The 22,785-nt window shown below is 45.2% G+C and overlaps 1 protein-coding gene across 2 annotated transcripts in view; it reads left to right on the top strand.

Annotated features, from left to right (window-relative positions):
* Positions 1 to 1,091: 1,091 nt before the first annotated feature.
* LOC135242897 (collagen alpha-1(V) chain-like) overlaps positions 1,092 to 22,785 on the top strand; it is a 22,994-nt gene continuing 1,300 nt past the window's right edge. The window contains exon 1 of one of the 2 annotated variants that reach the window (XM_064314207.1): positions 1,092 to 1,407. In XM_064314207.1, coding sequence (XP_064170277.1) covers positions 1,332 to 1,407 — 76 coding nt within the window. In that variant the 5' untranslated portion in view covers positions 1,092 to 1,331. Of the gene's footprint in view, positions 1,408 to 16,428; positions 16,498 to 22,785 lie in introns of those variants that run through there. The other variant, XM_064314208.1, reaches the window with a different exon arrangement.

Here is a 22,785-nt window from a genome sequence, read left to right as displayed (position 1 = left end):
CATTGAGTCTGTGCTGAGTCATTGTCTGAGATTGTGCTGTCTCTGTGTCTGTGCTGAGTCTTTTCTGACTCTGTGCTGTCATTGAGTCTGTGCTGAGTCATTGTCTGAGTCTGTGCTGTCTCTGTGTCTGTGCTGAGTCTTTTCTGAGTCTGTGCTGTCATTGAGTCTGTGCTGTCTCTGCATCTGTGCTAAGTCATTGTCTGAGTCTGTGAAGTCTGAGTCTGTGCTGTCATTGAGTCTGTGCTGAGTCTTTTCTGAGTCTGTGCTGTTTCGTCACTCCGTGTATTTATCTGTGTCTGTGCTTTGGTACATATGCCTGTCTCAGTGCTCTCTCACAGTGCAAATGCCTGGGTTCATTTCCTTGATTCATATAGGCTATAAAATAATTAACATTTATATTGATGGAAAAAAATTGCTTTATTGTAGTGCATGTTTTAACAGTATAAAAACACATGGAATGCAGCTGTAGCAATGTGAAACACAGTTCGTTATAAACCCTATCAGACAAAATTACCTAGGTCAGGCCACATTTTGCTAAACACTCATGTCTGTACCAGCGACAGACATCCTGGGATTACTCATGTCTCTGAAAACTGGTAATTCCAGGGATATTGTCATGAATAACTGGATATTATCATATCAATGTGCCTAGTTTCACACATTCATAGTAAATGGATGGGTTAATATATCGGCATATCGTTATTAACGTTATGGCAGTATTAACATTTCAATTCGGGCAAGAGTCCAGTTCTCACATACAAAAACGAAAGTATAGAAAGCTCCACGTTATCAGACACGATTGGAAAAAAATAAAAAAAATAATTGGAGGACCCGGGAGCAAATTTCGCAGCTCCGGTCTATAATCAGGGATGCAGTAGCTACCTAGACAGGGCCGTTATAAAGGTGTACCGGAGCACTCGCCAGAAAGCAGCGCGTGATTTATGACATCTGTCCTCTGGAGGCACCGTTTCTCATCTGTTACCCCAAGTGGCGAGATACCGTCCCAGGGGAGGGGAGGGAAGAGAGAGAGAGAGAGAGAGCGAGGGAGGGAGGGGAAAAGAGAGAGGAGGGAGGGAGGGAGAGAGAGTATGAGATAGGGGGACACTGAATGAGAGGGTGAGGATCTTTTAACCAAAAAAAAAAAAAACTTGCAGCAAGAAGCTTTTCGCCCAGGGGATCCCTCAATCCGGGTTTGCAAGCGCGCGCGGTGCAGGTTCTGCCTCCCTCTCCCACGCATGGCAGCTGAGTTCAAGAGCTGAAAAGTTTCTCTCCGACCACAAAGTGAGTGTGTCCAAGCAGAGCGAGGCGGACGGTGCTTTTTCCTCCGAAAGATGGACTGGTGGAACGGAAGATTACGGCTGCTTCTCCTCATCACTCTTCACGCGATGGCGACGACGACAAGAGCTGGTAAATTATCACTCATCCAAAACAACCTGTCCGTAAATTATAATGTCTCGCGCACAAACCGGGGGTTGAAAGAATGATTTCCATTATGTATTTTTCATTTATTGCGATTGCATTTTAATTGTCTTGCCCATGAGAAGCACGTTTCCCTAATTTACAATTTATAACAAATGTAATTTTACAACTGACTCATCTGAAGTAATGAAATATTTATTGAACAGCCAATTTATATTATGTGTATTCTCAGTGTTGCATTTTTTTTTCACCACAAATTTTGCGGTATCTGACGACCTGTGCCGTCAAAGACAATCTTTTGTCATGGTCAGGCTAGCGATACTGCTGGTTTAAACTTGTTCAAGGAGTAGCTTCAGGTCTGGATTAGTCTGCGAGCACTGGCGTTAATGCGCTTTCCGAATCCCAGAGTGGGAGCACTGATTAATTTTTCTCATAAGAGTCATAGTTACTCACCTTGCTGATGTTGTTTGGTTTCTTACTTTTTTGTATAACAGTTGATTGGATTGCAATAGTGAAATTCAGTTTTAAAACTAATGAATGATATTACCAGTCACAACAGAGGAGTTACCAGCAAGAATTAGAAGTCGCACTGTGTCAGGCTGAACTAAGTATTGCACACGTGGTGATTTATGATAATCCTGATTAGACCCCCCCCCCCCCCCCGCACACAAATTTGGGTACTTATACTTTAATGCTTAAATATTCGTTTATTTTTACTATTTATTTGTGGACACGATTATTTGGTCCCTGGTCGCTTTAAGGAGAAATTGTCGCTTTGAAATGCAACTTTAGTAGGCTAAACGTTATGATATTTGTTATTCGGACCTTCCGCACGCACGCACGCACGCAAGCACACGCGTTCCCGCTCATACGCACACTAAACGCCACTTTACAGAAGGACGCCTCAAGCGATCCGACTCGTTCCACATAGCTGTGTCTCCCCACAGTCTCTGGCGCAAAGGCAGATTCCATCAGGACCCTGCTGATGGATGGCAGAAAAAAAATTCTGAGGGACGCTGCGAATCTGTGATGTCATGCCACTGTGTGCTCGCGACCCGTTGTCGGTTTGCTGTGAAACGGTTTCACGTTGGCTTGTGAAAACGGTAAATGGACAAACACTGGCGGACGGCAAAGGGTTGGAACCACACGCAGGTCAAGTTTTTTTTTTTTTGATGGAGAGCAGAACTTCTTAAAATACCTATAGCGGTAGTTGGTTAACTTTATAAGTCATGTAAGAAAATTTTTATATGTGGTTTATTTCCAAATTTTTTAAAAAAACTTCAGAATGCAATGACATCATAACGTGTCAATCAGCCTGAGAGCATGTTCATGTCTATGCTGTCCTGTGGGAAACCACTCCCATGATTCAATAAGGAAGCCTACTTCACAGACAAACTCAAATTTTCCCAACTTGGTGTGGGTTGTTGAGTCTTTTTCTGGAAAGTCTCTTGCATGTATCAGAGCCCATATTACCCTTCCCTTGTACATAGGTATTTGGCAGCACTGTGCCTGAAATTATAACAACAGGCTTTTAAACAATAATTTAGTTTTTTTTAAAAATTAAAACAGCACAAACACAAACTAGCACCTGCAAAATGCAGCAGTCCTTTTGATCTACAGTATGTATCTTCTTCCAAGCCAAAGTATCTACATGCAGCGAAGTGCTGAGATCTCTAAAAATAGCCTGATTGCAAATAAAAAACATACTATATGCAGTGTCAAGATTACATTAAAAAAACGTGTTGTTTTAGCATTAGCAATGCATACTGATCCACTGCACCACATGCGTACCATACAGACTCTGCAATGCTACCTCTCGTCACCCTGCGAACGTGCTGCAGTTGGGACACGGGCAACTGTTGCCACAGCAACCGGGCTGGCAACGTCTCTCGGTGCGATCCCGCTTAAGAGTTAATATCGAGTCAGATTTGAGGGGGGCATCTTTTTTTTTTTTTTCTCTGCACCCGCGTCCAGCTCCTCTGTGCAGGCCAGCGGGACCCCCTCTTTCAACTTCAAAAACCAAACAGGGCGGGAGAACGGGACCGCGTAACACAAACACATTTACAGATACACCACTGCCCCCCCCCCCCCACACACACACACTTTAGAGCGCCACAAGCACTTCCTGCCTGATCTCATTGTGTAGCAGCGCACTCAATCAATCCGTCAATCAAATTTTATTTATATGTCGTATTTCACAGGAATTGTCAACAAAAAAAAAAAAGCGCTTCACAGACAACCCCTGGCCTAAACGCCCGCCACAGGAACAAGCCTAAAGCAACAAGTGCCAAGGAAAAGCTCCCTGTGGCAGATGGGAAGAAACCTTGGAAAGGAACCAGGCTCAAGGGGGAAAACCCATCCTCCTCTGGTCGGCTCAGGGCGTAGATACCCCCGTAGACACCACTCGTACGGTGCCCCCACCTTGTACACTGCAGGGCAATGACAGGAGCACTTAAGCTATGGAGCAAAAGGATTTCAATCCTAAATGGAAATAGTAAATGGACTGCATTTATATAGCGCTTTTATCCAAAGCGCTTTACAATTGATGCCTTTCATTCGCCAGAGCAGTTAGGGGTTAGGTGTCTTGCTCAAGGACACATTGACATGCCCAGGGCGGGGTTTGAACCGGCAACCCTCCGACTGCCAGACAATCGGTCTTACCTCCTGAGCTTGGTCGCCCCAATCCTGGCTGGTCCCTGCTTAATTACCTCATCAGCAGTGAATGAACGCTCAAGTGGCTCGATCCAAACAAAGCTCCTCTAACGTGAGCACAGACACTGCACGATGGTTGCGGGCTCGAGGCCAGGCTATGCCGCCTTAAGCAGAGCATGGGTCTACAGTGTAGGGACACAGTGTGCCCAGTCTCATCAGGGGCATTGGTGGAGGGGGGATGGGGCGGGGTTAAGTTGGGTTACTGTCGCAATAGTTCCTCCAGGTTGACACACTATGCACCCGCAGTTTTACCCAACCTGTTCTGGTGAGCGAGGGATGTGAATTTGCTTTTGCTCCGATTGGTGCGTGTGGCCTGTGTGTGGCCTGTGTGCGGAAGGTCACGCCACTGCCTTGTGTGTGCTTCCGCTGTGGGGGTGTGCGGCACAGATTGAGGAACTGCCGACCCCCCCCAGATCCTAGACCCGTCCGTTCGGTTGAACGGTCGAACGTTCAAGCTTACTCATCTCCGCCAGCTGTGGTGCTTATGGATTTGTTGGTGGACCTAGGCAAGTGGCGAGGTCAAAGGTCAGGAAGAGAGCCAGCACCTCATCTTGCTGTGAAATACCGAACTTTAAACGCGAGGCTCTGTGATTCTGCACTTTCGTGTCAGTGGTTATTTACAACCCAATTTCAGTGACTCGGCGACTGTAGTAATTAGCAGTGCCATTTCAGTGACTGTAGTAATTAGCAGTGCCATTTCAGTGACTGTAGTAATTAGCAGTGCCATTTCAGTGACTGTAGTAATTAGCAGTGCCATTTCAGTGACTGTAGTAATTAGCAGTGCCATTTAAGTGACTGTAGTAATTAGCAGTGCCATTTCAGTGACTGTAGTAATTAGCAGTGCCATTTCAGTGACTGTAGTAATTAGCAGTGCCATTTCAGTGACTGTAGTAATTAGCAGTGCCATTTCAGTGACTGTAGTAATTAGCAGTGACATTTCAGTGACTGTAGTAATTAGCAGTGCCATTTCAGTGACTGTAGTAATTAGCAGTGCCATTTCAGTGACTGCGATGACCAGCAGTTCATTTTCCGTATCCTTGGTGGTTTAGCACACCATTTCAGTTTCTTCAGCATTGTGCACTTAAACCCCGCTTTAGGACTTTAATACTTTGGCACAAGTTTTCTCATACTCTACTGTATATTTATTTTGGTTAAAGGTTTTGCTGCAATTATGGATTTAAGTAATGTCCTTGCATACCAAAAGACTGCACTACATTTAATTAAGGTAGACTAGTAGGTTTTCTTACTGTACCTGAAACTAATTTGCGAGAGTTAGACAGTTTGGCACCTGGTTTAGGAGCTGGGCAATGTCATCAGTTCGCACAAGCTCCTGCATGTGCTGGGCAGAGATTGTGTTCTTGTAAAGTGATGTAATGATCTTGTTTGAAGTGTTCTGTAAGGTTGCACTGTTGCAGTTGCATGTTGCAGTGTTCAGTGAGAGCCGTACTTCACTGAGGTCGGAAACACTCTGCTCAGATGTCACCCCTTTGGCGTAAGAACGCAACTTAAACCATTTAAGGTGTGAGGTCACGAATATGTGATTAGAATGTTCTTTACTGAACGTTCTTATGCCAATGTCACAATCGCTACTGGTAATTGAAAGCAATGGAGTCAGAGAATGGTGACTTTTGAAAAATCATTCCAAAAAACCTACTCTTCAAAAGGTTAAATTATTCAAATCAATCCAGGTACCACGTGCTTGATTTAATTATTTTTTTGGGGGGGAATACTCTCAGAAATTCCAAAAACCATTCCAAAAAAAAGGGTTAGAATTCTCCGAAAACCAAATCACATCCAATGGCACATCTATGTGCAGGCAGTTCTTTTAACCAGGCAGGTGCGTTTGAGAAGAAGTACTACAGCACACCGATGATATAATCAGAGTTCCCCACAACCCCCCCCCCCCCCCCCTCATGAATCGAAGGGAGCTCTTCAGGGCAATGCACTGGCTATGCTATATTTTAAAGGAGGAGGAGTTCACAGGGTTCTGGGTTGGATCGTGTAGATTAGCACCCCCTTGGGGCCCGGCTGAAACATTGCAGATATGTATGTCTGCCTCGCTGGTATTCGGTGTTTGAAACACGATAAGTGAAGTTATTAGGAATGCGTCTCCAGCAGGCAAGGCTGTACAGGAATATGACCTCTGGGAATCCTACGGCGGCTCAGAGACAGTGTCAGGGTGCCTGAGAACACTGCAGGCTGCAGTGTGCGCTGCTGGGTGCGTGGTGGGTGCAGTGTGAGGTGCAGTTTAAGGGTAATCATGCTGGATACAGTGTGGGGTTTACAGTGGGGAGTGCAGTGTGGGGTTTAGAGTGGGGAGTGCAGTGTGGGGGTTACAGTGTGGGGTTTATAGTGGGGAGTGCAGTGTGGGTTACAGTGTGGAGTGCAGTGTGGGGGTTATAGTGGGGAGTGCAGTGTGGGGTTTACAGTGGGGAGTGCAGTGTGGGTGCAGTGTGGGGTTTACAGTGGGGAGTGCAGTGTGGGGTTTACAGTGGGGAGTGCAGTGTGGGTTGCAGTGTGGGGTTTACATTGGGGAGTGCAGTGTGGGTTTCAGTGTGGAGTGCAGTGTGGGGGTTATAGTGGGGAGTGCAGTGTGGGGTTTACAGTGGGGAGTGCAGTGTGGGGTTTACAGTGGGGAGTGCAGTGTGGGGTTTACAGTGGGGTGTGCAGTGTGGGGTTTACAGTGGGGAGTGCAGTGTGGGTTGCAGTGTGGGGTTTACAGTGGGGAGTGCAGTGTGGGTTGCAGTGTGGGGTTTACAGTGGGGAGTGCAGTGTGGGGGTTATAGTGTGGGGTTTACAGTGGGGAGTGCAGTGTGGGGGTTACAGTGGGGAGTGCAGTGTGGGGTTTACAGTGGGGAGTGCAGTGGGGGTTAGTGTGGGGTTACAGTGGGGAGTGCAGTGTGGGGTTACAGTGGGGAGTGCAGTGTGGGGTTACAGTGGGTAGTGCAGTGTGGGGGTTACAGTGGGAGTGCAGTGTGGGGGTTACAGTGGGGAGTGCAGTGTGGGGGTTACAGTGGGGAGTGCAGTGTGGGGTTTACAGTGGGTAGTGCAGTGTGGGGTTTACAGTGGGAAGTGCAGTGTGGGGTTACAGGTGGGATAGGGAGTGCAGTGTGGGGGTTACAGGTGGGGCAGTGCAGTGTGGGTTCAGTGTGGGGTTTACAGTGGGGAGTGCAGTGTGGGGTTACAGTGGGAGTGCAGTGTGGGGTTACATGGGGAGTGCAGTGTGGGGTTACAGTGGGGAGTGCAGTGTGGGGTTACAGTGGGGAGTGCAGTGTGGGGTTCAGTGTGGCAGTGTGGGGTTTACAGTGGGAAGTGCAGTGTGGGGGTTATAGTGTGGGGTTTAGAGTGAGGAGTGTGTACAGTGAGGGTTACATTAGCATGCTTGACCATTCCTCCTGTCCTAACCAGCTTTTTTTGTTCCTTTCATCCATGTCTCAAACTGAGCTTCAGAGCTCCAAACGCCCACACATCACCCCAGCATGCCCTGCACTGTTTGTGTGTGTGTGTGTGTGTGTGCATGTGTGTATGTTTGTATGCAACGTGTGAGAAAGATAAGTTTGAAGAAAAATGGCCAGACAGACACACATATGCACACACACACACATACATGGCATGCACACTAAAGCTCACACAATGGCAAACACACACACACCCACATGTGGCACACACACATACACGTGGCGCACACACGCATACATACACATGGCGCACACACACACACACACACATACACACATGCACGTGGTACACAGTCACGTGGCACACACACCCACAGACACACACACACACACACACACACACACACACTCACACATAAAAAGCATTCTCTCATTCAGACTTCATGATCCCTTGTCTCCTCTCTTTCCCTCTGTTCTTTAATTCTTTTCTTGTTCTTGTTCAGACGCTCCGGAAGGCTGGGGGGGGGGGGGTGGGATGGGGGGATGGGGCGGGGGGGCGGTATGAGGCGGTGTGTTTGCTTTTCATCTGCTGACTCCCCTGGCTCCCCTCCTCCAGCAGGGTGGTTGGGGGCGGGGGGGGGATTCGCCAGGGGGTGCGCCGCCGCTGCGCGGGTCTCGCTGAGACTCCGTATCGGAGCGCGGGAACGCTCGCTCGCCTTTGATCCGCTGACAAATTAGGCGAAAACAGAAATAAATGTAAGAGCGGGGGACCGAACGGACTGGAGGGCGACGGAGGAGGGGGGGGGGAGGGGGGGGCAGGGAAGGCTGCAGAGGTGCGTCGGCCAGATGGTTCTCCTTTCTCAGGGTGACGTTCGGCGCTCACTCACGTTCTGTCAGGATTAAGAATACTGCAGCGGTCTTTAAATACACACGATGCTCAGTGCCCTCTCGGACACCTTTAATGAACATCTGGCCTCCAGAAGTGACCGCCGTCCGCCCCGCTGCCTCCTCAGCTAGCCAATCACAGCCTTAGTTACACTCTCTGAGGGAGTCTGCTTTTCAGCCTTACAGTGCAAACTCACTGCAACCTGCATGCTCACTGCAGCCAGACCTGACGGTGCAAACTCACTGCAACCTGCATGCTCACTGCAGCCAGACCTGACGGTGCAAACTCACTGCAACCTGCATGCTCACTGCAGCCAGGCCTTACGGTGCAAACTCACTGCAACCTGCATGCTCACTGCAGCCAGGCCTTACGGTGCAAACTCACTGCAACCTGCATGCTCACTGCAGCCAGACCTGACGGTGCAAACTCACTGCAACCTGCATGCTCACTGCAGCCAGGCCTTACGGTGCAAACTCACTGCAACCTGCATGCTCACTGCAGCCAGGTCTTACGGTGCAAAGTCACTGCGACCTGCATGCTTACTGCAACCAGGCCTTACGGTGTAAAGTCACTGCAACCCAGATGCTCACTGCAGCCAGGCCTTACAGTGGATGTGGTGTAGAGACAGTGTGCATGTAGTATAGTGTAGAGACAGTGTGCATGTAGTGTAGTGTAGAGACAGTGTGCATGTAGTGTAGTGTAGAGACAGTGTGCATGTCGTGTAGTGTGCATGTAGTGTAGTGTAGAGACAGTGTGCATGTCGTGTAGTGTGCATGTAGTGTAGTATAGAGACAGAGTGCATGTAGTATAGTGTAGAGACAGTGTGCATGTAGTGTGGTGTAGAGACAGTGTGTATGTAGTGTAGTATAGAGACAGAGTGCATGTAGTGTAGTATAGAGACAGAGTGCATGTAATGTAGTGTAGAGACAGTGTGTATGTAATGTAGTGTAGAGACTGTGCATGTAGTGTAGTGCAGAGACAGTGTGCATGAGGAACAGCAGGGTGAGCTCTGGTCAGTAGGACAGTCTGGCCCTCATACAGTGAGCAAACAACAGCAGAACAAACTGTTGAAAGAGAGGAATGTGAACTGCTGCATGTTAAAACTATGCGCACGCACGCACGCACGCACGCACATGCATTCTGAGATTCCAAACCACACGACCGACGGATTTACTATGCTATGATAACTTTAGCAAATATACACCATAAAAACCTGATGAGCTAATATCTGTTCCCTCAAAAGCAACCTCTCTCTCTCTCTCTCTCTCTCTCTCTCTCGTTCTCTTATTTTCTATGTTGCCGAACAATAGGTGAATTTACAGCTTTACATACAATGAAAAATAAGACAGAATAACATTACTTATCAAATTAATCCAATAAAGTAACTATAAATAACTGATGACAAATCCAAATGAAAATGGTGAAATAATGATTAATGAAGAGTCATTCGCTGACCCTCAGTTTGTATACCGTCAGAAAAAGGGGTACAAAAGGGGTCTATTTTTGTTCTCATAGGTACAATCTGTGTTAATGTTCTCTTGCTGGGTCATATTTGTACCGTAGAATACTAATCTAAAAGGGTAAAAGGTAGAATGAACATACCTTTTAGAGTACTGCCCCAGTGCTGCTAGAGATACGATATCTGGCAGTAGCGTGTGGCTGAGTACAGTATTGTGCCTCCAATGCTACACAGTTTTTCTTTACCCTAATAAAGGGGAGCTTTTGGTGATTTTGATGATCGCATATTTGTACATTATTTCTCACAGCTTGTAAGGACCTGCAGCTCTGTTTTCACTGCTCCCAGACTGCAGCAGGAGCAACCTGTTCACTCTCTCTCTCTCTCTCTCTCTCTCTCTCTCTCTCTCTCTCTCACTTACACTCCATCTCTCTCTTCTCTCTCTTTCACACACTCACAATTTAAATTCAAGTTGCTTTATTGGCATTAAATACAAATGTAATTATTGCCAAAGCATACATATATCACTTTCTCTCTCTGTATGTCACACACACACACTTTTTCTCTCTCTCTTTTCATCTCTCACTCACTACTCACGCATATTTTCGCATATCTGTTTTGCTCTCTCTTTTTGTCTGTCTTTATCCCCCTCTCTCTCTCTCTTTCACTCTCTCTCTCTCTCTGACACTCTCTCACTTGTTGTTGAGTAACAAATTAATTCAGAAAGTAAAAAAAAAAGAAAGATGGAGATTCCAAGTGGTCTCCCACACGACTACTGGCGTAAGCTCTGCCAAAAGACTTTATTATCCCAAATGCCAATCAAACAGGCTAAATGACTGTAAGTTCACATTCCACCAACAGAAAACGTTGTTGTGTTTCCGCGTCAGCGTGAAAGTGCTTCCTTTCCCAGTCTCAGCTGCCTGCAAGCAGACGACATCCTGCTTTAGACAGATCAGTCTGGGGCTGGACCTGGCGCTGCGCTGGTGAACCTGCATCAACAGGGACTTGATCTGAGGAGCTTTTCAGAATTCCGAATTTTCATAATTCCGAGTGAACGATGGGTAGTTTTAGGGCACGGGCACAGTGAATTCTGGGTGGTTTTAAGCAAGTCGAGCCAGGCCTTGATGCTGAGCTGTCATCACCGAGCTGCCGTTTAGTGTTTGGCTCCACGTAGCTATACTGCCCTACAAAGCCTAACTGCAGTAACTACGCAAAGGGTCAAACTGAGAAAAATGGCTTTAAAGTGTTTTAACTGGCCAGCCAAAAGGGTTATAGGTATATAAGTGATATTGCACTAATTGTTCATGTATTCATGAGGTCATTTTTGACAGCTGGCCAGTTAAAACACTTTAAAGCCATTTTTCTCAGTTTTACCCTTTGTGTCGTTACTGCAGTTAGGCTTTGTAGGGCACTGTAAACTTCCAATATATCCATATCCCAGTGATGAGAACTGCCTATGTCTAACTCCCGAAATCAGAATATTGATCATGTAGCACTCTTGCCTTGGCTATTTCCAGCTTTGCAAAGTGTGTGAGAATGTTTCGAGTGCAGACTTGGGGGGGAAGGGGAACATTTAGGGAATTTCAATTACTTTCAAACGTTGTTTTATATTTGCAAATACAAGATATTTGTAGGGTATATATTTGAAAGTAATTAGCAATTTGTTTAAAAAAATTAAGTGTCACTGAAATTTTATATATTTTAACCCTTTAAGGTGTAAGATTGCAAATATGTTATTAGAATGTTCTGAAGTGAACATTCTAAATGCTGATGTAACAATCACCACTGGTGATTGAAAGCAATGGAGTTCTAGAACACTGACTTATAATTATGAAAAAAACACTCAAAAATCCTACTGTTCAAAGGGTTGAATTGTTCATTCAAATCAGTCCAGGTACAAAAAAATACTTGACATTTTTTTGGGGTGTACTCTCATAAATTCAGTGCCTTTATGTGCCAATCAATGATCATCATTGATCATCATTAGCCTCATTAATTCCCCCCCCCCCCTTGTTCTACCCAGATGGGCTTGTGCTCTGCATCCTCCTCTGTTAATCTGAGAGAGCAGAGTCAAGCGTGTGCTGCTTCTTATCACTCCTTAGTCCACCGGTTGGTCGCAGACAGACATTGAGCTGGAGGAGGAAACTTCACGCACAACCTGTACAGCAGTGGTTCCCAATCCTGTTCCTGGAGATCCATTGTCCTATTGGTTTTCACTCCAACCATAACAAAGCGCACCCCATTCAACAGCTAGAGCTCTCTTTTGAGCTGCTAATCAGTAGAATCAGGTGTGCCAAATTAGGGTTACAATGAAAACCTACAGTATTGTCCTGTAGTATCTCCAGGACCAGGGTTGGGAACCACTGCTGTACTGGCAGACGGGGGGACCCCTAATTGACCAACTGAGTTGGTGACCAGTGCAAGACGTGACCCACTGACCAAAATCCCTGCCTCCCCTGGCAATGCTGCAGCCAATGACGTGCCATCCCGTTGGGCTGACAGTCGCGGTTGGTCCAGGCGAATTTCAGGGGCGATCAGAGCATGGGACTGGGTGACCCTGCAGACCCCCCCAATCCCTCCTCCACCCCCCCCCCCCCACCCCCCCCCTAATTTCCTTATTTCCTACTTTAATAACAGACCTGCCCTAGTGTCAGTGCACACAGCTTAGCCTTCATCCACACTTGCATCACTAATCAGGAAAATAAGCTGCTTGGCAGTTAGAACTGTTTTTCTGAATTTATGGATGAGGAAATGAGTCAGCGAGCTTTTATAGGCTGTGAGGTCACATCTTATGTTTCGGAAATAGCAAAAATGGCAGCTGGTAGACCACGTTCTATTTCATTTATTTTACATTTGGACAAACGGTGTTCATGCAAACGTTTCAGGGGCTCAGCTTTCATCAGCACAAGCAGCCCTGAAAATACAAAACATTTATTTTCATATGCAAATATTTTAGCAGATTTGACCCGGGTCTAGATGAGTGATCTCTGAAGACAGGTTGTCAGAATGTGGGACGGTGTTGATTACTGTAAGGTGTGATTTCCTAAAGCAAATTTATAGAAGGTGTATAAAAATGGCCACCTCGTAATTTAGTTGGTCACACATTGGGTCTGAGGGGCTCTCCACCTTCACCCCCCCCCCAATTTTGGGTCCTTTTGTTCCCCCTCTCTCCGCCTCACTGCTCCTGTTGTCCAAATCAGCTATGTCCCAGGACCCTGGAGGTCAGAGGTCAGGGCAGGAGTGATTTAATTAAGTTCTGCCTTCTGATTGAAAAGGGGGTGGGGGTGGGGGGCAGGGTGGTCAAGTGTCACCATCTCCAGCAATCTCTTAAAAATAAATAAATAAATAAATAGCCCTTTAAGTTCATGTCTGCATTTTCACCTCTGATCGTATTATACTGCATGAGTACACACACACACATGCACACAAAATAATACCCAAGCATTCAAACACTTACAATCATGCATGGTTACAGTGTGCTATGTGTGTGGGTGATGATATTAAATAGTGAAACAGTGTTAGCCTACAATACATCGTAACTGGTGAAATGGTGTTGTGCGTGTGTGGATGATCATAGTAACTGATGAAATGGTGTTAGCCTATGTGGATGATCATAGTAACTGATGAAATGGTGTTAGCCTATGTGGATGATCATAGTAACTGATGAAATGGTGTTAGCCTATGTGGATGATCATAGTAACTGATGAAATGGTGTTAGCCTATGTGGATGATCATAGTAACTGATTAAATGGTGTTAGCCTATGTGGATTATCATAGTAACTGATGAAATGGTGTTAGCCTATGTGGATGATCATAGTAACTGATGAAATGGTGTTAGCCTATGTGGATGACAGCAGTAAATAGCGAAACGGTGTTCTGTGCGTGTGGATTGCTGTGCATGGCAGCTGTGCTTCGTGTTGATACATGTGTGGAGTTTGGGGAGCTGTGTGCTTTTCCGAACCCACTTGCATTCCTGACCTCAGTGATCTGAAAATCCCTCAGTCTGAGGCCTGATTGTATGTAAACAGTGTGGCATTGTTACTTTAGTCAGGAGGGACTAGTTGTAGGAGGAAAGCTCAGTAATATCACTGGGACCTGGAGTTTAGCCTTATCACTGGGACAAAAAAATACGGTTCAATATTGCACTGCAGTAGAATGTAACATGATCACTGGGACAAAGAGCGTCTAATATAGCACTGCGATAGAACATACCATTATCGCCAAGAGCGAGTTTAGTCTAGTGGTGAGGGAGTGTTGAGTATAGTCATACAGAGCATGTTCAGTAATATCATTCACATTGTTTTAGTACATCTTTGCGGATTGGGATTTTTTAAAAAAAAATTTTTTTAATTGGGTATAAAAACTACAGGCAACAGTGCGTCCCAGAGTACACTCCTGTACATGTGTTAGTTTGAATTTTACATCAAGCATTTTAATCATTATCATGATTTTACCTTTGCGTACAAGAAGACTATATAAGTGAATTTTCCTGTTTCTAGCTTTTCCCCAGACAGTTCACTGCAGCAAAAGTAAACGAGCAAATGGTGGCACAGGAGGTCTCAGGAGCGCATTTGTTTAATTCTTGCTAATTTCCTGACCAATGATTTGTTGTTAAAACCATTAAAAGCTTAATATTTTGCTATTTTGGGCTTGGCCCATTTTTTTGCCCAGGAGTGTAAAACAAGTAAAAACGTACTAAAAACACTTGTTTCCCATGTCACCCTCAGTGGAAATAGAGGACAATGATATGCAGAACATAAAAATTATTAACAGAAGAAAAAAAGTGGCATAAGTTGCATAAGTTTGTGTGCAGCGAGTGTGCACATCACATTACATTTATTTAGCAGACGCTTTCACGCAAAGCGACAAGTGCATATTGCGGTCATTGGAACAACTAAACAAAAAACAGGTTCAGTAATGTGTGTGCCCATACCCAGTCTAAAAAGGAAAAAAAGAAAGAAAAATGATACCCAGCCTACTGCCTAAAAGGGCTTTTTCAATTTCTTCCAGGGATGAGATTCCACTGACCTCCTCACTAAAAATGTTTATGTATTCAAGATGATCATTTAGAGCGCTTTTTACAAGCCTTGTTCTGGTGTTGGCTCAGGTAAGATATACAGCACTAAGGTAGATACAAGTGGCACTGGCTCAGCTAAAATAGATCCAGATAATCGCAGGTGATGCTAGCTCAGATAAGGTGTATCGAGGAAGATCCAGGTGTTTTTGGCTCGGTGAAGGTAAATCCAGGTGTCATTAGCTCTGGTAAGGCAGGCACAGTGTTTATATGTTTGATTGTGAGACAGGCCCGGACAGCATTGGGGGGGGGGGGGGGGGCGGGGCATGTGGTGGCAGATTCGACCAAGCTGTGTATACAAGTTCTGTAACCATGGACACAACTGAGAAGACCTAAACAAGTCTCCATTACTCATCTGTAATATACACATTATTACATTACAGGCATTTAGCAGACTCTCTTATCCTGAGCGACTTACCACAAGTTTACTTTTTACATAGCATTTACACTGTATCCAATTATACAGTTGCATATACTTTCTGCCAGGAGAGATGTTACTAAGTACTGACTGACAAGTTGCCCAAACTTTTGAATACCACTGTGTGTGTGTGTGTGCGTGCGTGCGTGTTTGTGTGTATAAAATGACTGAATTATTATTTCAGTCAAACAATACTGTGACCTCTGATCCTTAATGTGCAGTAGTTCCATTGATTAATGATATTTCTGCTGTATAAGTCTTTGATTAAGTAATTATTTTGGGCTTTCAGTTAATTCAGCCAGTGAGCGACACAAGAATTAGCAGTTTCTTATTATTTTTTCCATGAACAGGAAGCGGAGTGGCTAAATGAACATTTCCCACAACCTGTTTAGAATATTTGGAACTGCAAAGAGTAAAACAGACACTGGAAATTAAATTTGTTTCTGTTTTTTCAGTTTATTAGAAGAGAGCTCAAATAAGGAGTCACTTTGTTCAGACCTTAGATGAGGCTTGCATAAAGATTGCATCACCATAACCCAGAAATGAAAGAAAATTTGCAGCTTCAAAAGAAGAGCATTACATTACATTACATTACAGGCATTTGGCAGACGCTCTTATCCAGCGCGACGTACAACAAAGCGTATAACCAAAACCAGGAACAAGTGTGTTGAAAACCCTAGAGGGAAGTACAGTTCCCAGTGCAGGGAACCACCGCGTAGTTTAACATGGACCCTATAGGTTAATCGTAAGAGCAGGTTATAGCCTATGTCAATAAAACAAACTTCAAGTCTTCTTCAGTATTCTCATCATGTTTTGTGTTTTCGTCATGTTTTATAAAACAAACCAAGACACTTATTTAACTGGGTTGACCATTAAGGATCGTAACTCAATGTCATATGTCTGGGTGTGGATTTGGTAATAACATGCATTTTGTTTCAGCAAAATATTGTCAGTTTTTAGTTAATGGGTAGATTATGTTTCATATTATCAACTGCACGTTGTGTATCGGTACAGGCCTGTGCTGTGTTACTGCCAGAGTATAGAATTAGTGTCGTCAGTGCTTTCATTCCCACTCTTCACCTGCTCTCCCTGTAACGACTGCTGCTGACGCGGTTCCGCGCTCACGCGCGCCAGGTCTGTGATGCCTGTCTGGAATAGCCTACGGAACAGTTTTCTTTTCCTCTCAAGTGTACCGCGTCACGCGTCTTTTATTAACTTCTCCCTGTGATAAATGGGCTACACCCGAAAGAAAGTTGGTGGATTGCATTTCACGCTCGTTTTCTTTCCGCAGTGAGGTGCAACGTTAGTTTACTTTGGACTTCCGTTGTCCGCCGTCAGCGTTGCGTTGACTTTCAATGTTCTCCTACATGTTGTGTTTTCATTTTAATTAGCCTAGCTATCCTGTGCTCGTTTTGCGTTTTGGGATCGGGGCCTTGGGTGCGCCTAAGTGAAACCTGCTTTTTTATGACCACCTCTCTTCACTAATGACGATTTGCTCTCTTCATTTTGTTGACTTGCGAACTTGAATTACTTATTGTAGACACCGGAGAGTCGCAGACGTTATGCTATTTGTAAATAGTTTGGAAAACATTCTATTTCCTTTTCACTAATTACAGTACACTCCCATCTTTGTTTAAGATTGTTGTGGTGAGCTGTGGACATAATGAAAGAGACATTTTGTTTACAGGAGGTGTTGTGGGAAAACATAACAAAACAAAACACACCCTTTGGCATGGTTGCGGTGGTGATGAAAATTTGATTTAGTATTGCCGTGGTTTGTGTAGCTGTTGTGGGAGGCCTACTGTCAATTAGTGGGCAGAGGAAGTAGTGCGAGGTATCTCTGGGTTCCATTTTGATTGGGGAAACTATCTTTTCGTGTAGGCCTGGCTGTAGCCGTGATGATACTGTGATTACGGAACAGTGGTACGGCATAAATGGTGCTACGCTAATATTGTGTGATTTAAATACAGGTGTACTGTATCTCACTGCAAATACTATTTTATTTGAGATATTCTGTCCATGGCATAGTTAATAGTGCTCCCTGTACTTTTGCCACATAGAAAGGTTTGAAATGAGGTACTAACACATTTCAATAAGAAAGACCCATCAGGGAAGGTTCAATCTGTAGCTAAGTTGCCTTTTATACTTTTGATTTATTTTAAGGCTCTGCAGTCTTCAGAAGTACCAAACGGTCAGAGGGTGAATTGAGGAAACTTTCTGGTTTTCAGGAAATTTAATATGTGTAGTTATGCATATTGTGGGATTATTTTCCGTGTATGTGTATATGTGTATATGTATATGTGTGTGTGTGTGTGCGCGTGCATGCATGCATATGTTCCCTGTTTAAATGTGTGGTCCTGTTTCATATTTATAGCGGTCTCTTGTTGCCTAACAGAGAGAGTTGTAAGCGGATACGAAGCATCAGTTTAAATAAGTACCTGATGTCTGTCTGAGACTCAGCCGGTTACTGCAGGCTGTCTGCTTTCCCTCTCTTCCTGTACAACACCGTCCCTCTCTCCTCCCTGCTCTCCTGTACAACACCATCTCTCTCTCCTCCCTGCTCTCCTGTACAACACAGTCCCTCTCTCCACCCTGCTCTCTTGTACAACACAGTCCCTCTCTCCACCCTGCTCTCCTGTACAACACCGTTCCTCTCTCCACCCTGCTCTCCTGTACAACTCCATCTCTCTCTCCTCCCTGCTCTTACAACACAATCCCTCTCTCCACCCTGCTCTCCTGTACAACACAGTCCCTCCCTCCTCCCTGCTCTCCTGTACAACGTCCCTCTCCACCTGCTCTCCTGTCACTCATCTCTCTCCTCCCTGCTCTTACAACACAATCCCTCTCTCCACCCTGCTCTCCTGTACAACAGTCCCTCTCTCCACCCTGCTCTCCTATACAGCACAGCCTCTCTTTTTTCCCAGCTTTCCTGCACTTGCACAGAGACATATTAGCCTGTGTTATTGGAGTAAAGGACAAAGTAGGTTCTGAACGTGGTGCATGGTGCACTTAGATGTTTTTGTTTTGGTGGTTTTTTTTATTTTCTTGTTTCTCTCTCTCTCTCTCTCTCTCTCTCTCTCTCTCTCTCTCTCTCTTTCTTCCCCCCCCCCGTGTATGTGCGAATGTTTGGTGGGAAGGGCTGAGAGTCTGACTGAATCTCTGTGACCTTTTCAGGGGGTATCAGTCATCCCTGCTGTATTTGTGCGAGGCAGGCATTGGCATTTGCCAGCTCCCCTCCTGAACTGCCACCTCCCCCTGACTCCTCCGCTTTGTGGAATTCTGGAATGAGCAGGGCTGGGGGGGCAGGGTGAATTTGGGACAGAGCCTGAATCAGAAGAGCTTAATGAGAGGACTTAATGCTGTCATTCAGTGTGCCCTGTTAGCCTGGTTTCTGTCTGGTTGCCGTGATGCTAAGACCTATCACTGTTTGCTAAAGAAGAGAAGGTCAACTCAGCAGTGGTCAGAGCTGCAGTGTGGGTCAGTGGTCAGATCAGCATTATGGAGCAGTGGTCAGAGCAGCAACATGGAGCAGTGGTCAGAGCAGCAGCATGGAGCAGTGGTCAGATCAGCAGTGTGGAGCAGGGGTCAGAGCAGCAGTGTGGAACAGTGGTCAGAGCAGCAGTGTGGAGCAGTGGTCAGAGCAGCAGTGTGGAGCAGTGGTCAGAGCAGCAGTGTGGAGCAGTGGTCAGAGCAGCAGTGTGAAGCAGTGGTCAGAGCAGCAGTGCGGCACAGTAGTCAGAGCAGGAGTCTGGTGCAGTGGTCAGTGCAGCAGTATGGAGCAGTGGTGGGAGCAGCAGTGTGGAGCAGTGGGTACAGCAGTGTGTAACAGAGAACAGAGGCTTTAAAGCAGTTGTGGTGCTGGGCAAAGTAGGCTACATGTTTCTTGCTCAGAAGTCTTCAGTTAAACAAAAGAATGCAATAAAATGTCATACTGTTGTTTCTTTGCAGGGAATTTGGTACTACCGGCAAACATGTTCCATCAATGCAACCTGTTTATATTCCACTTTTTTATATGTTTCCACAAAACATGTAATTAAGTTTACCACAAAGGTCTATTCATAAAACTTTGACACTGGCCTGGGGGGGGGGTAAGTGTATGGCATAATTGGTGCAGTGCGTGCCGGAAACTAACAGAGTTTTTAATCGCCGGCAACAAAGTGGCTGGCTTCTTTGCTCAGGGCAGGAGCGAGGCAGGGGTGTCGAACGCTGGAGCGGGCCTGCCAGATCCTGGCCCTGCATGTGAACGCAGAGCATTTTTGCGATGGTTGCGCGATTGTAAATAATGGTTGCATGATCTCAAAAAAAAAAAAAAAAGAAGCTGCAAATGAACTGAAAGACAAGCTGGCAGGGAATTTCTGTGAGATGAATATAAAAAAAAAATCTGCATTGGAATTTGGCGGTGTTATCGAGCCAGAGGCCTTGAAGACATGTGGCTGTGATGTGTGTGCAGTTCACTGAGAAAACGAGGTTTCGCTTAATTTGAAAATCGTGCAGTTGAAACCCAGTGTGTTGGGCACTGTGATGAATTCAAGAATTCAGGGTTTGCTGGGTAGAATTTAGCCGGTTTCCATGATTAATCAAAAGATTTAAAGGGCAATTACCAATTTTGGAAAAAGAAAGGACAGTAACTGTCACTAATTACAAAAGGTCGAATGGTTTAATGGACAAATTAATCAGTGTTTTACGAATCACTAAAAACTATGTTTTGAGTGAAATGTAAATTCATTTTCTGAAAGACCCAAAAACAGGAAATGAAATCGATCGGCCCTAATGCTAACATCAGCCTGCTCCCTCTCAGGGTGTATCAGCGCAGATCTCTGACCACTGCTACAGCCCTGTGTATGTCTACTGTACTTAAAAGCAACATGCAGGCTACTCACCACTGGGCAGATTGCTTAAGATTCAAACCTTCGAATGCAAACAAATAGCTACGTGGTTTGAGACGTAAACATGCTGAGGTGTAATTTCAAGGGGAGGCATCTTCTATGAGGACGGAAAAGTGGTTATCCTATCATCACAGGCATATGCCAGTGTGTAGCCGCCGATAACCTATAATTTTCAGTCATTCATCTCGTATAAGAGAAATGGCATTTTTAAATTCGAGGAGCAGTATCACTCATTCACTCATTCATTAAAGTACAGCATTGTGAGGACTGGGGCCAATTAATTAGCTGACACTGCAGCGAAAGTTAAGTGTGGAAAATACGTTTCTGCTACAGCAAGGCATGCAGTCACAGAAATATAAACATGCTTTTAATCCAAAGAGAAATATGTCAACGTCATTAGCTACTGTTGGGTAGCTAGCTGACGTTACATTCCTATCTCGTTAGCCACTGAGCGGGAGTGTAGGTCGGAATAGACCAACCTGGAGTGCTGTAGATATGTTTTTGGTGATTTACAATCCTCACTTTACTGGATCTTGGATCACAAATGGATCACTGGATCTCAAACTGGATCACAAATTGTGTTATCACAAATTAGGGGTGACATAGCTCAGGTGGTAAGAGCAGTTGTCTGGCAGTCGGAGGGTTGCCGGTTCGATCCCCCACCCTGGGTGTGTCTAAGTGTCCCTGAGCAAGACACCTAACACCTAATTGCTCCCAACGGGCTGATTGGTACCTTGCATGGCAGCCTTTCACCGTTGGTGTGTGTGTGTGTGAGTGTGTGTGTGTGTGAATGGGTGAATGAGAGGCATCAATCGTAAAGGGCTTTGGATAAAAGCGCTATATAAATGCTGTCAATTTACCAATTTGGGCAGAGTCGATGTGGCTGGCTGCTGCCTCTGTCGGCGTGCCTATCTGTTGCTTGCCTTGTGACACCACCGCTGGACATAACGGTCTCCCATTGTTCTCATCTGATGTTCATTTAGATCTTAGAATGAACCGCACCAAACAAAACCGTGAAATAAAATGTGCGGTTTGGTCGTAAAGGTGAGGCACATCGCGGCAGACTGTCCGACCGTGGTGACTGAAAAAAAAAACAGAAATACCTTCACACAGTACGAACTTTGAACTGCCCCGAAAAAACAGCCGTTGAAAAAGACTGACTCCGAAAAACATGGCCGGGCCAAAGAAGACTGACTGTGCTTACTGCTAGTAGTTTAAAAAAAATTTAGTTTATTTTAAATTTCTTTATTTTAAAGTGACTGAGCAATATTTCCTCTATTCATATATCTCCTTGACAATCATAAACTTGCCTTTATTTTAGGGGTTGCAAATAATTTGTTGCATGTATATTGCATCATTGATATATTTATTGCACAGTAGCTATACAATGAAGTCGTGTTTATAAAGCAGAAATTCTATCCAGTTAATTTTGACTGAGAGTGAGAAGAAAAAGAGAGAGAAAGGGAAGACGAAGATTTGATATTTTATTGAAATTCAGTGTTTCAGGTGGGGATTCAGTTAATTGCAGTGGATTTATATGTTATTATTTTGTTGTCTTTCCTTTATGTGTGAACAACATATTGAGCATGTAGCCTGTTCATATTCATGCATTTCAATTGAAAATGTAACTGAAGGAAGGAGAGGGAGAGAGACGGAGCATGGGGTTGGGGGTGGGGTGGGGTGGGGTGGGGGGGGGGTGTTTACAGGGAAGAAAAGAAAGAGACCAAGAGGTTCCAAGACACCCTCCCCTGAAATTGCTGAAACAGGTGTCAGCTGTCAGGTGTGAATCTCGAAGCCCACGGGACTTTTTGGGTAGTCTCCGTAGGCCTGTCTATGTTGTAATAATACCCCCCGGTGACCACCTGCAGGCGTTATTGTGTTGGCCTGTCTGCTGAGGTAGCCCTTCAGGGAGGGAGCGTGTGCCCCCCCCCCCCCGAAGGGCTCTCTGGGGAGCCCCGACTCTTTCCTGGATGTGTCGGAAAAAACTACAACTCCCAAACTGCCTTCAGCTGCAGCACTTTTTGAGGCACAGAAGGAGAAGCTTCATTCAGTCAGTAATAGCGGAACATATCGATGGCGGGAATGAGTCTAATGTAGTGAAATCCTCCTGCTCAAAGTTCCTTTCATATACTTCCGCTGAGTAGCAAACATGTAACACAACCCGTAAAATTACACAATACCTGGGTGTGTTTCAGCACCTCTGCCTGTCTGCCTGCCTGCCTGCCTGGCTGACTGTCTGTCTAGTTGTGAGCCAGATAACAGTGACAGTCAAATTTAAATGAAACTTCTATGTGAAATGTTAAAAATGGATAAATGATGTGATTTGAAGACTGCTGCAACTCCTTTAATGGACGATTTACGTGTACACACAGAGCAAGACTATCGTGTGTGATCATGTGTTTGTGTGTTTTTGTGTGTGCATGCATGCATCTTTGTGCGTGTGTGTGAAATTAGGCATTCTCCATCGTGCGGTTTTGTGTTTGAGTTTGAATACTTAATGTGTAATTTAAATTGTACATTTGAAACATGCAACTGA

The sequence above is a fragment of the Anguilla rostrata genome, chromosome 17 (genome assembly GCF_018555375.3).
Source record: "Anguilla rostrata isolate EN2019 chromosome 17, ASM1855537v3, whole genome shotgun sequence".
Lineage (NCBI taxonomy): Eukaryota > Metazoa > Chordata > Actinopteri > Anguilliformes > Anguillidae > Anguilla > Anguilla rostrata.
The sequence above is the reverse complement of the archived record's forward strand: the minus strand, read 5'-3'. Positions and strand labels throughout refer to the sequence as shown.